Source organism: Aplysia californica, unplaced genomic scaffold (assembly GCF_000002075.1).
Source record: "Aplysia californica isolate F4 #8 unplaced genomic scaffold, AplCal3.0 scaffold00672, whole genome shotgun sequence".
NCBI classification, from domain to species: domain Eukaryota; kingdom Metazoa; phylum Mollusca; class Gastropoda; order Aplysiida; family Aplysiidae; genus Aplysia; species Aplysia californica.
The window spans coordinates 256262-268462 of NW_004797942.1; the positions used below are offsets into that span (position 1 = coordinate 256262).

General features: G+C 40.8%; 2 protein-coding genes across 4 annotated transcripts in view; one reads left to right on the forward strand and one right to left on the reverse strand.

Annotated features, from left to right (window-relative positions):
• The window catches only part of LOC101852725, an 18959-nt gene extending 12448 nt beyond the window's left edge, over positions 1-6511 (reverse strand). For both annotated transcript variants that reach the window (XM_005108251.3, XM_005108250.3), the window contains exon 1: positions 6307-6511. The gene's annotated coding sequence lies outside the window, so the exon portion shown is untranslated. The remainder of the gene's footprint in view (positions 1-6306) is intronic.
• Positions 6512-6817: 306 nt separating this feature from the next.
• LOC101853119 (nurim homolog) overlaps positions 6818-12201 on the forward strand; it is a 19245-nt gene continuing 13861 nt past the window's right edge. Inside the window, exon 1 of one of the 2 annotated variants that reach the window (XM_005108253.3) lies at positions 6818-7047. Coding sequence is in view for 1 of the 2 variants with exons in the window: in XM_005108252.2 (XP_005108309.1) it covers positions 6912-7047 (136 nt within the window). In the remaining variant the exon portion in view is untranslated. The remainder of the gene's footprint in view (positions 7048-12201) is intronic. The other variant, XM_005108252.2, reaches the window with a different exon arrangement.

Sequence of the window (12201 nt, forward strand, 5' to 3'; positions counted from 1 at the left end):
TAGACACATAAAGTTGTATTTGGAGGAATACTTCATAGCGAATTGTGTGCCCGATGGATAAAATTTCAAAATTACAGCCTTCTATTATAATATGCGCAGATACCATCTTTTTTGAGTATCTGAACCAATGTTATGTAGTTCATGTTCGAAAAGTTCGACAGATTTTGAAGAGGCCTTTTTTTAATATTGATTTTTCATTCACGCTAGTCCAAAACAAATTACAATTTAGCATTGCAGACTCCAGCGCGTCTAACGAAATAACCAGACAAGTTATAACGTCTGTTCTTTTTTGAGTCTCAAGAGCAGAAATGCATGCTTTGGGTGCACTAAATGAGAATGCCATAAATACAAGGATACACCTTAAATTGTACGTTGAAAAGTACCAAAAAATTAAATCGGCCCAGACAGAGCGGCCACAGGAAGCTGACCCCCGTGACCCCGACGTGATAAGGCGCCCGGCGGGGAACCCCCCCGCGGCAACTAAAATTCCACTGCCGGTGCGCCGTGTGCTCCATAAAGTTTTCTGCAAATTCAGATTCTCATTAATGTGTAAGTGAGCTTTCTACTATCAAATAATGACTGTTCCAAAGTGATTGATCTTGATTAAACATAGCTCAGTCTCAGAACTAAAGATTAAACAGCAAAAAATACCCCAGAACCAAACTGCAAAGCCTCTATAGAGAACACACAGCACCATTGCTTTCACAGCTACATTGGCTAGGTAAAGTCTGTATTTATTTCAAAGTTGCAGTAATGTACAATAAGGGTTTAAAATATCTGGTACCACATCATCTTTAATTGTCCAAATTTATGATTCATCAATTAAAAAAACAACAATTGAAGAGACTGGCTCGAAAAACTAAAAAATAAGAGGAAGGGCTTTTTTGGCAACTGCTCCCACAAAGTCGAATTCCCTCCCACTGTATCTGAGAGAGGCACCAACTTAACTACATCTGGTCTAAAAACACATTCATTTAAATCCCAATTTACTGATTAGTTTCATTTTTCTTACAACAGTTCAGCAAGTGTGGTATAAGTTGCCACAGACATTTTTTTACACTCTTTGTCAGATTATAAGCATGTATTATATTTGAAAGAATTAGTGTACACATAGAACGGGCCAGTAAGCACGCAAAGATTTAAATCTCATTTTATTGTGACCAGGGGGTGGACGCCAAAAAAGTGATGTTTATTAAATTTATTATTTTAAATCTTATCATTTTTGTCTGCTGATCATGCAAAATTTACCTATACAACAGTCGGTTCTTTAAAAGTTTTCCCCAAGACGTCCCGGTGGAAACTATGCTGAAACTGAACTGGATTTTTTTAAAAGCAAACATGTCATATGATAATCATTACTACATCTACATTGCACTGATTCTTCACCAAGATATGCCATTGTGAAAGACTAACAGTAAAGGCTAAATTTACATCTGAGTTAGAGCTTGAATTTAAAAGACCTCACAACTCATCAACCATGGGTTTATCAGTGATTAACCCTCAATTAAATTAATCATGTAACTAAATTGTCTACAGTGGTGTCCACCTGACAACAATTTGCTGCTAAATCTGAATTTTCAAAATGGGGGGAGGGGGGGGGGAGATTGAGGAACTGCTTGAAAGGAATGTTGCCCTCCTCTTTCTCTCTCTCACACACACACACGAGTCATATTCACAGGGTGTAGTGATGCTGTTACTTCAGAGAGGAAGAACATCAGCAGCGTCAGTGCCTAAGTTGACCAGAGTTTCTCTTTTTAAGTGAGCTGATGCTCCAAGCATGGCAGTATTGTGATGCATTCTCTGGAAGGAAAGTGGCTCTTGGTGAGAGGGTGTGAATCAAGCTCGAGTACACTTAAAAGATGTCAGGTATCGAGGTGAAACAGGTGCAAGTCAAAATAATGAAATCAAAGATATTATATCTCCGCATTTTTCCGTCAGTTTGACAGATTTTTAAAAAATTGTTTCATTGCCTCAACACCTTTATTATGCCCATTCAAAAACATATTTTTGTGTAATTTTACTGAAAAATGGTTAAAGGTGAATTTTCAGTTTCCAAGGACTTTAGTGGTTAGCCTACCTAGATTATTATTAGGACCCCCCTTTTTTTCCCGCTTTCCGGGATCCGGTTAAAACCCGTATCACTCCGGTTCTCCTAGCTAAGCCCATGTGCACCGAGCATCATCCGTGTGATGACCAGGTGAGAGTATGCGTCAGTCTGTTTGAGTTTGTGGCCTGCTTGTAGAACCACCTGCATTGGTTCAACAGAGGCGTATGTCCATTCAAAACAAGCCAAGTTACTAGCTCTAGATGAAATTATAACAAATACACCCACTTAGACATGAGGAACTCAGTGATAAGATTCGCATCTCAGCACAGACGCAGAACAGGAGTTAAGCCCAGGTTCTGTGTGTGTACTTTTTTTTTTTTTTTACTCAAGCACCCGTCTCATGTAAGTAGTTTTATATAATTTTTTGCTTGTAGTATTTTGCATGCTGAACAAAAAAATGGCCTCCATTTTTGCCGCAAATCAATAGTTATTGAGTTATTGATGTTTGAAAAAAAGAACGACATCATATAATAATTACAGTAGGAATAATGGCGTAGTAATATTTGACTTGTTTATAACAACATGTGGGGTTCCTGGGGGGCATGTTAACTAGATCTCGCCGTCTGCTTGGGGTTTTTTGTTGTATTAATTTATGATAGATCTAGCTTAATCTTTTATAACAATCTCAGCAATACTCGTTCCATAAATTTACCTTCTCCTCTAAATAGAACACACTCACACACTGTTCAAAGCGCGTGCGCACGCACACACACACACACACACACACACACAGCCAAATCAGTTGGCGATGAAACCTAGTGACATAGCCCACCACAGCGGGCCCGCCATGGTGAGATCTTGTTAACCTGGCGAGGGAAGCCCTAGACGATGACAAAAATAGATGGCGGAAATGCGTCATCTCTATTAGGGCCAATCACAGAGGTGTGCTAGGTGCTCACTGTAGCTTCATGTCCAGATTTTGCCACCCTGGGTGTCCGCAGAATAATTGTAAAATGAAAAATTATGTTACAATGCAAGCTAAGGTTGCTACATCCATTAGTTGTTAGGCTGAGGTTGCTTTGGGACTCTTCGGGGGAAGTGGTCTGAGCCGAACTCCAGAGATATTTATAATTATGCATCATGTAGGCCTACACAATCGGAAACAAAACTGGTAGTTGCCTTAAAAAAAACGGAGTGTCTACGTACACGGTAACCGGGCACCTAGCCTCAGTGTCTACGTACACAGTAACCGGCAACCGGGCACGTAGTCTCAGTGTCACGTACAAAAGTAACCGGGCACGTAGTCTCTATCACGTACACGGTAACCGGGCAGTCCAGAACTCCAAGTTCAGTTTTTGTCATCCAGTGTTGCCTTCACACCCACTCCTTTCCCGGCTATACTTTTTAAAAAACCAATAAAATCCCCCCATTCCGGAGCCCTATACTTCGCAGCGCACAGACTTTGAATGAACTTTGGTGACCCCAACCGGTACTCACAATGTGATGCGTCCGCACAGGTTCACAGACCGGCCACGATGGCGTGCCAGACAAGACGCTTATAAATGACTTTCTTTTTTTTTTAGCTAGAGACAGTACAGAACAAATACTGATTTATTTTCATTCCGGTTACCGTGTATGTAGATACTGAGACAAGGTGCCCGGTTACCGTGTATGTAGATCTATACTGAGACTAGGTGCCCGATTACCATGTACGTAGATACACTGAGACTAGGTGCCCAGTTACTGTGTACGTAGCTGAGAATAGGTGAGACTAGGTGCCTGGTTACCGTGTACGTAGACATTCCGTTAAAAAAACTGCCGGCTCTATTTCTCCGAACGCTCGGGAAAATAAACTTGAACTTTATTTACCGTTTCCGTTCTCGAGATTTGTTGAAGCGAATGGAGTGGCCTGTGTGTGTGTATGTCAAGTATGTATGTGAGTGTGCCCACACCAGCAGGATAGGCTGACCTCTCAACGAAACGAAACTTGGGAGGACTACTGGAACGAGCGACCACTATGAGACAGAGCAGAATTGAGGGCTAGGGGTAGGAGTAGATCTAGGGGTAGGGGTAGTGGTAGAGTTCAAGATTCTAGGGTTAGAGGCCTCTTCTTTGTGTTTGATTGATGGGGAGGTCACTTGTTAGGGAAGTCCTTCCCGAAACTTTGGGTCGATGTTTTTGGAAAGAGCTGAAGTTATGGTAATACAAAAGTTCACTTCCAGAAATAGTAATCCCGTAACACTAACTACTAAGGCCAAGGTGCCAGTAAGCCCAGAGGGGTCTCTAGATCTAAATCTAGATCTAGATTATTAGATCTAGTCTAGTCTAGTAGATCTAGAGAGTCTAGATCTAGATGTAGATCTAGAAAAAATCTAGATCTAGAATCTGGCGATTGTTAAGATTCCCGCGTTTAATTCCGATATGTGCGTTTTTCATACCCTCAGGCTCAGGCATATTTCGCTTTGGTCCCTAACCCTAGGTTAGGGTTAGGGTTAGGGCTAGAGGGTTAGGGTTAGGGCTAGAGGGTTAGGGTTAGGGCTAGAGGGTTAGGGTTAGGCCAGGGTTAGGGTTAGGGTTAGGGCCAGGGTTAGGGTTAGGGTTAGGGTTAGGGTTAGGGTTAAGGTTAGGGACCAAAGCGAAATATGCCTGAAGGTATGAAAAACGCACATCGGAATTAAATGCGGGAATCTTAACAATCTCCTAGAATCTTAAGTCTAATCTAGAGTAGGCCCGCATCACCGCGCTACTGTTTTGGTGCGCAACCCCCGGTCTCCTGCTTTGTTTTGGATAAGAACAGCGAAAACGAGGTCATTTTCTTTGAGCATGCGCAGAATGCAGCTTATTTCACTTTCGTTTTGGAGGTTCCTGTCAACACACGTGATTCTACGGTGTCGGAAAGTTTTGCCCCTTCATATTAATGGTTTTCGTAACCGGTATCGATCAATTTACTAAGCGCTTGAGTAGTCGATTATTTAGCACATCTAGCTAATCTAGCTCTAATGTATCGTAGAATGTATACTAGAATCGATAAATACTATCGCAGGCTGCTTCTTAATGCCCAGGAACGTGTTAGATAGGGTTGCGCACTGAAGAGGACCAAATTTGGGCAGTCCGTTTCGTGCGCAATATCGGCTTTTTTGCTATTTGGCATTGATAGTGTGGCTTCTAGGCCCTTTGTTTGTTTTACTTATTAAGTTATTTCTCTATGACCTGCATTGTGCACTGAAACAGACTGTTTTCCTTCCATTTGGATGCATTATATTGCCATTGGAAGATGATAAGTTAATGTATTCATGTCAAAATTAATTAATATGGAAATATAATCTCCAAAATGTTCAATTTCTTCTTTTCATGTCTTTTTCTTCTTCTTTTTTGCCATTTTCCTTAAAGAATACTAGTCTAGGTATAGTCTAATTCTTGTTTTCTTCTTTCACTTCCTTGTGTCCACAGCACCTTTCTTTTTCAATTTCTTCTTTTCACGTCTTTTTCTTCTTCTTTTTTGTCCTTTTCCTTCTAAAATACTAGTCTAGGTATAGTCTTATTCTTGTTTTCTTCTTTCCCCTTCTTGTGTCCACAGCACCTTTCTTTTTATCCATTATCAAAACACATACACAAGGTGTAAGGAAATCTCCTGTCAGGGGGCGCACAGCTCCCAAAAAGAACACGCCTAATTGACCTTGGCCTTCCATTATGGTCAGTACAGGAACTTCTTGCAAGGAAAAGAAGACAAAGCAAGGATAGAGAAAGATGAAAAGTGTCAGAAAAGAGCTAGATCTAGATCTAGAGCTGTAAACATGGTACTATTACGCACCAAACAAGACGATATGTTGCACCAAACCAGAAACCTTGCGCACCAAACCAGACACACGTTACCAAACAAACACCACCACAACATATAGAAATTTTAAACTGCTGTTACAGTAATGCGCTACACCGTATAGAGAGGAAGTTTTTCTAACTTCTGGTGAAAAAATCATGAAGATCGACCTGTAACTTCCAGAGATATCCACAAAAGATTGCTTACTGTATATCGCACCACAGGATGTACTCTAGATCTTCTTAGCATTGGCATTACAGCAAGATCTCCATCTCTCTAATCTAAATATAAGTCTAAACAAAGTCAAAGGCCTAGATTCTAGCTAGCTAGATTCTAGACGTGTTCTAGAGGGCTAAACTGGCTAAACAAAAGTTCTGTCTTGGCCTCTTGGTCTTGATAGTCTAGAGTTCTAGATCTAGACCCTTGCCTTTGGCTACATTACCTAGCCTAGATCTAGATCTAGCTTGTGTAAGGGTGAACGCCTCCTGCCTCTTCAAGAGAAATATTGGTAGAATTGCAGAAGGAAGAAAACGTCCAAGAAGACCGAACTCTTTATTTTTTCTTGTAGTATAGTTCCTCTTTCTGACTAGCCTTGTTCTGTGCCTTTCTAATCTGTCTACTGTCTACGAGTACGAGTCGATGACGATGTTAGCTATGGAAGGGACGTCACTCTCCTGGTTCGAAATGTGAAATCCGGTATGCCAAATAAGACAAAATTATTAACAAATGAAATTTCAGGTCAAAACATCTTTATTTTTCAAAATTATCTTGATTAGCTTAGTAAAATGTAATATATACATTAACACTTCAGTTAAAAAACAAGCAGATAGATATCTTATTGTCTTTTAAATTTTACGAGTACGCCAGCCGTATGAAATCGGAAGGCATCTCTTGTGTGTTTTTTCAAGACTGAAAGATGAGCGTATTACCTGACACCGGAAAAAAGGTCTGCGAAGTAAACAATAAACGCAACCAAACAAACGATATAAAACCCCTTAAAACCCTTCTAATCTTACGCTCACAGGTGTAGAGCAAGAGGTCTTCATCATGTGGGGAGTTTTGGAATTTATACACAAGCATACACACCTTCTGTTATGCCTTTTGGTATTTATTGCGACACTTACAGCTGTGGGCAACTTCCAAGTATTTGTATCGAAGCAATCGTTGAGCTACTGGGATCCCGGTGAGTTGAATGATTGGCAAGGGAAGTGGCTTCTCTAGCCTGCATTTCGCTAGGCCACCTCTATTCTCACCCGGGATGAGAATAATGCAGGCGAGTCTTTTGGCTATTCTCACCCGGTGCGCGTTCACCGTTATAGCCTAGATCTAGGCCAACAAATTTTGCGTTCACCCTAAACCACAGAATTCTACACTGCGATAACAGAAACATTGTAGAATTCTGTGCCGTGAACAAACGTTCCATTACAACTGTAGCCTAGCCTACTAAAAGCGTACAATTTTGTCTGTGGGCAGTGGAGAGAGAGAAAGACAGAGAGAGAGAAGTAGCGCGAGAACTTCCGGTCAAAACAAAATGGCGACCCGCGTAGTTCGGCTCGATTCGAAAAGTTAAATAGCTGTAGCATCTTTGTAGACAACCAAATTAATTTACTTTTGTGTTTTAACATCATTTTTTAACTTTGTTTTGGTCAATTTGATCGTCCACACCGATAGACAGTATTCAGAAAGAGACAGAGAGAGAGAGATAGGGGAGGAGTAGATCTTGCGAGAACTTCCGGGCAAAACAAAATGGCGACCCGCGTAGTTCGGCTCGATTCGAACAGTGAAATAGCCATAGCATCTTTGAAGACGATCAAATTAGCTTACTTTTGTGCTATAACGTAATTTTTTCTTGGCTTTTATCAATTGGATCATCCACACCGATAGACAGTATTCCAAAATGAGGAAAAGCAGGTCTTGTTTCGCACCGGGTGAGAATAGCCTACGCTGGCAATTCTCACCCGGGGTGAGAGGTAGATCGTTTTTCTATTCTCACCCCGGATGAGAATAGCCACTTCCATTTCGCTATTCTCACCCCCCCCCAAAATCAGGTGTTCTACGTACAGCACTGATGTAAGCTGGCAACAGGTCTTTTTTTCGTTTTGGCTCGAAAATATTTTACGAAGTGACTAGATCTAGATCTAGATCTAGATATCTAGATCTAGTCTAGATCTAGATCTAGAATCTAGATCTAGATCTAGATCTAGAGATCTAGATCTAGATCTAGATAATCTAGTTTAGATCTAGATTAGATCTAATATCTAGATTCTAGAGATCTCCGAACGCTCGGGAAAATAAACTTCTTGATGATCTCTATATAGATCTATTTCTCCAAAACAGTTTCCTTTCTCAAGATTGGTTTAGCGGCCGTCGTTATATTCCGAATATGAAAAAATGTTATTCGGACTCGGGTCCGGAGAAAAGGAAGTGTCTTCGTTCTATAGATCTAACGTTCAGTGCTTCCAATTTTCCGCCATTTTTTAGTTTCCCCCACACCTTATCTGCCGATCTAATGCCCGCCGCCTCATTGATACGCCCCCCCCCCCCCCCCCCCCCCACACACGTTTCCCACTTTCTTTGTTGTAGAAAAAGGTAAACTTGAAGATTAGCAGACCACCTGGCATATTATGAGCTGTGTAAAAAAAAAAAAAAGACCGATTCGTTCAAATATATTAATATATACAAGCCTGTGTCATATCGATTGTTTACCAAGAAAAAGTTGTGTTGCTGTGTAGAGCTGAGCATACGGCAACTTTTGATTCCATAGACTAGCGCACAATTCATTACGTATTATATCTACGTCAAGACTAGCTTATTATATTGTAATAATGATCAGTTGCCGCGGGGAAAAAGACCGACGCTTATGCGACGTTCAAAGCCCGGACCGATAGTGCCCCCCACCACCCTCCCCGACACGCACACAGCCACACGTGTGCAGGCCGCCCAATCGACCCCGACACATGCTAACGAGCCATCTTTAATTGCTTCTGATGACCTCTTGATAAATAAACATTTATTAGAAGCGCTATAACTTTTCAGGCCGGCCTCAAATTCATCATTATAAGATTAATACTCGGCTCCTGCACAAAACGCCTTTTTGCCCGAAGTGATCCCGGTCTCTACCCAGCCTGAGGCGAGTCACGAGTGAGGCAGGACAGGAAGCCGGATTCATGAGTCACAGGAAGTCGGAAGTGATGTCATGCTGGACAAGAATCAGAGTCCGAATAACATTTTTTCATATTCGGACTCGAGTCCGAATAATCACTTCGTATAATTATTTGCGAAATTTAAAGATCTAGGCATCATCTATCATTCTTCCTTTCTGCAAGGACGGGGAAGAAGCATTGGTGGTCTTGTAGTTCCGTTCGTTAAAGTCCGCGATAGGATTTGTTTACATCCAGACTCAGAGAAGAAATCCAGAAAAGTCTTGTTGACCAAATACTATTTGAAATAGGCTACTCAAAGAGCAGGGATGCAACCTAACTGCAAAACATCGCTGCTTTTTTTGCATCGAATTCAATTGAGCTGCTAGAGCTAGATCTAGACTAGACATATATAGAGACAAAGTGTCTATTTCTCTGAATGTTCGGAGAAATAGTGCCGATCTTTATTTCTTCGAACGGTTTCCGGCTTCCGGCCTCGTGATTTTTTGCCTATTTCCGAGAGTTTGGCGCCAACTTTCACTTTCATTCTGCCATTCTGCGAGGTGTGGGAAGTAAGCAAATTTTTTGCGTCTGGATCTATTTCAATTTTCAAGAGCTAGTCTAGAGGTTTTTAGATGTGCGTAAAAACGTAAAAAAGAAAGGTTTCACAACTGAATGAAATCAAAATTAGAACAGCCCATAAACAACCACAAAAATTAACAGATAAGGGCGTGTGTCCACCTCTCTGAAGAAGATTTGGCAGTTTTAACCCTAAATGTGCGTAATTTTAAAAAAAAGTACTGGATATTACACATGTAAATTATGGAATCACACGCCAAGGGACTGCCAGTGTCAGTACGTTATCAGTTTTGGTGGAACGCTCTAACATAACACATTTAAATCTATACCTGATATATATTTAGAATCTGTTGAAGGTAGGAACATCAAATTAAATGACGTTACCGTGTATACAACATCCCCCCCCCCTTTTTCCCCAACAACAACAAAAATTAATAGAAAAACAACACATCAGAACAATGAACAATAACAAGAAAAAAAAATACACACCAACAAAATAAAACACCACAAAGAGGGGAAAATAAAAGAGGAACAGCTCAATACAAATCGTATAAAATACTGTAACGTATTGAACAAATCAACGTGCTGACAACAAGTGAGAAAGAGACGAAGTGAAGCTAAGTGAACTTTCTTTCAAAAGTAAAGAGGTTCAGTTTCTTTTTTTTATTTGACTTTCTTTATATTCCCCGAATGGGGAACCAAAACATGCCCGAAATTCGAGCCACGATTGATTGGTCACGGCCACGACAAACGCATGCTAGTTCTATGTGTGTCGTTATCAGTAACCCTCCATAGATCTAGATCTAGACAGCACCCTTCATAGGCAACACGTCATATCTGTAGCGAAAAACTGTTTGGAACTGTAGCATTTCTTATAAATATTTACTGCGGACATTTTTTGGACCGATTGAACCATATTGTATACGAACAATCTTTGGTAGGCCTATGATATCATGAATTTTCATGATTTTCTTGTTTTATGTGCAGAAAAATTGAAAACAGAACATATCAGTATCACTCAGTAATTTGTTATGTATTTGGAAAGAAAACAACGCATCAGTCCGGAAAAAAACAACCAAAGCATAATCTCTGTAACTTTCAACTGTAGATCTATTTAATGTGAGGCAGCTTAGTGGAATCATCATCATCATCAGTGCCTTTCACCCCTGGCAGGGTATAGAGGCCGCTTACAAACTCCTTCCATTTATCTCTATCCCGGGCCGTCCTTCTTAGCTCGTTCCGAGTGAGCTTCATCTCTCTCATGTCCCTTTCCTCACATCTCCTCCATGTTTCTCGTGGCCTACCCCTGCCTCGTGCTCCCTGTGGGTTCCATCGCAGTGACTGTCTTGTGATGTTTCCGGTGGGCTTTCTGAAGGTGTGTCCCATCCAATGCCACTTTCTTAGTCTTATTTCTACTTCTATATCCTTTTGTCCTGTCCTTTCCAAGCCGTGCAGTCCGGGCATTGAAAAGAATAGGACTGACGTGGTGATAGCTACCGAAATATCATTAAATATGGTAGTGACTCCCGAAACAGAGTCATCCTCTCTCCAGGTCCGGGGTTGAGTCTCAAGGCTAACTACCTTTCTCGTAAAAAGAACTTGTTACAGAAACACATACAAGCAAAAACCATTATCTCTGCTTGGCTGGTCGTGGTGGAATCAGGCTCTCGTCAATTTTTTGGGCATATAGAGTTATTGGTATCATCTTTGAAGCTTGTTCAGTTGTCTTTATTTGGATGGAAAAAAATATTCATTTATCTTGAGTACAAGTCGAGATATTTGTCAATGAAGGAGGTGGGGTCACCTGTTTTCAGAGGTAAAATTAGTGAGAAAATGGCTTCCAAAGACTAGTTATTTCCTTAGCTTTAGAGTCTGTGGTCACTGAAAATGTACATTTTTTGTGCCTTTAATCAACGTTTTTCAGAAAAATCCACACAGAAATGAGTTCTTTAATGGGCATGAAAGGTGTTGAACCAAAAAACAAAAATTTGATGAAAACTCACAAACCTGTGGAAAAATGCAAGTTTCTTCACTTTGATCATTTTGACGAGAGCCTGATTCCACCACGCTGCCTCACACATCTATAGAGGAGAGAAAAATGTTTGTTTTTTTTTTTTAAAATGACATGTGGATCTCTCATGCTGGCACATTACTAAAACCAGGGTCACCTGTCAAACATGAAACATCTGCAGACATGAGAACAACAACTTTTGATTGATTGAAAAATTGAACATGCTCAAGGAACAAAATCCCAACCTATAACCAAGATCTTCTAACTATGGAAATAACCAACTTATCAAAATGAGACTTATTACGGTGATTGCTTCCCTTTAGTCATATGGCGAGGTGTTAATTAATTGTTTTGTGAAAAAAAAGGGAAAAAAACTTGAAAAAACGCGGGGAATCCAAAATTATGCAAATGTTACAGAATTACGCGAAAAAATGCGGCAGCGCGCGGCTGCACAATCGCATAATCCAACGAGGACAGGCTTACACTAGACAGAGAGACAGATGGACACACGCCCCCCCCCACATGCACACACATTATACACAACAAACATCTCCACAGAGAGAACAAGCGAACGAGAATGAACAAGTGAGGAAGAGAGAGGGAGGGG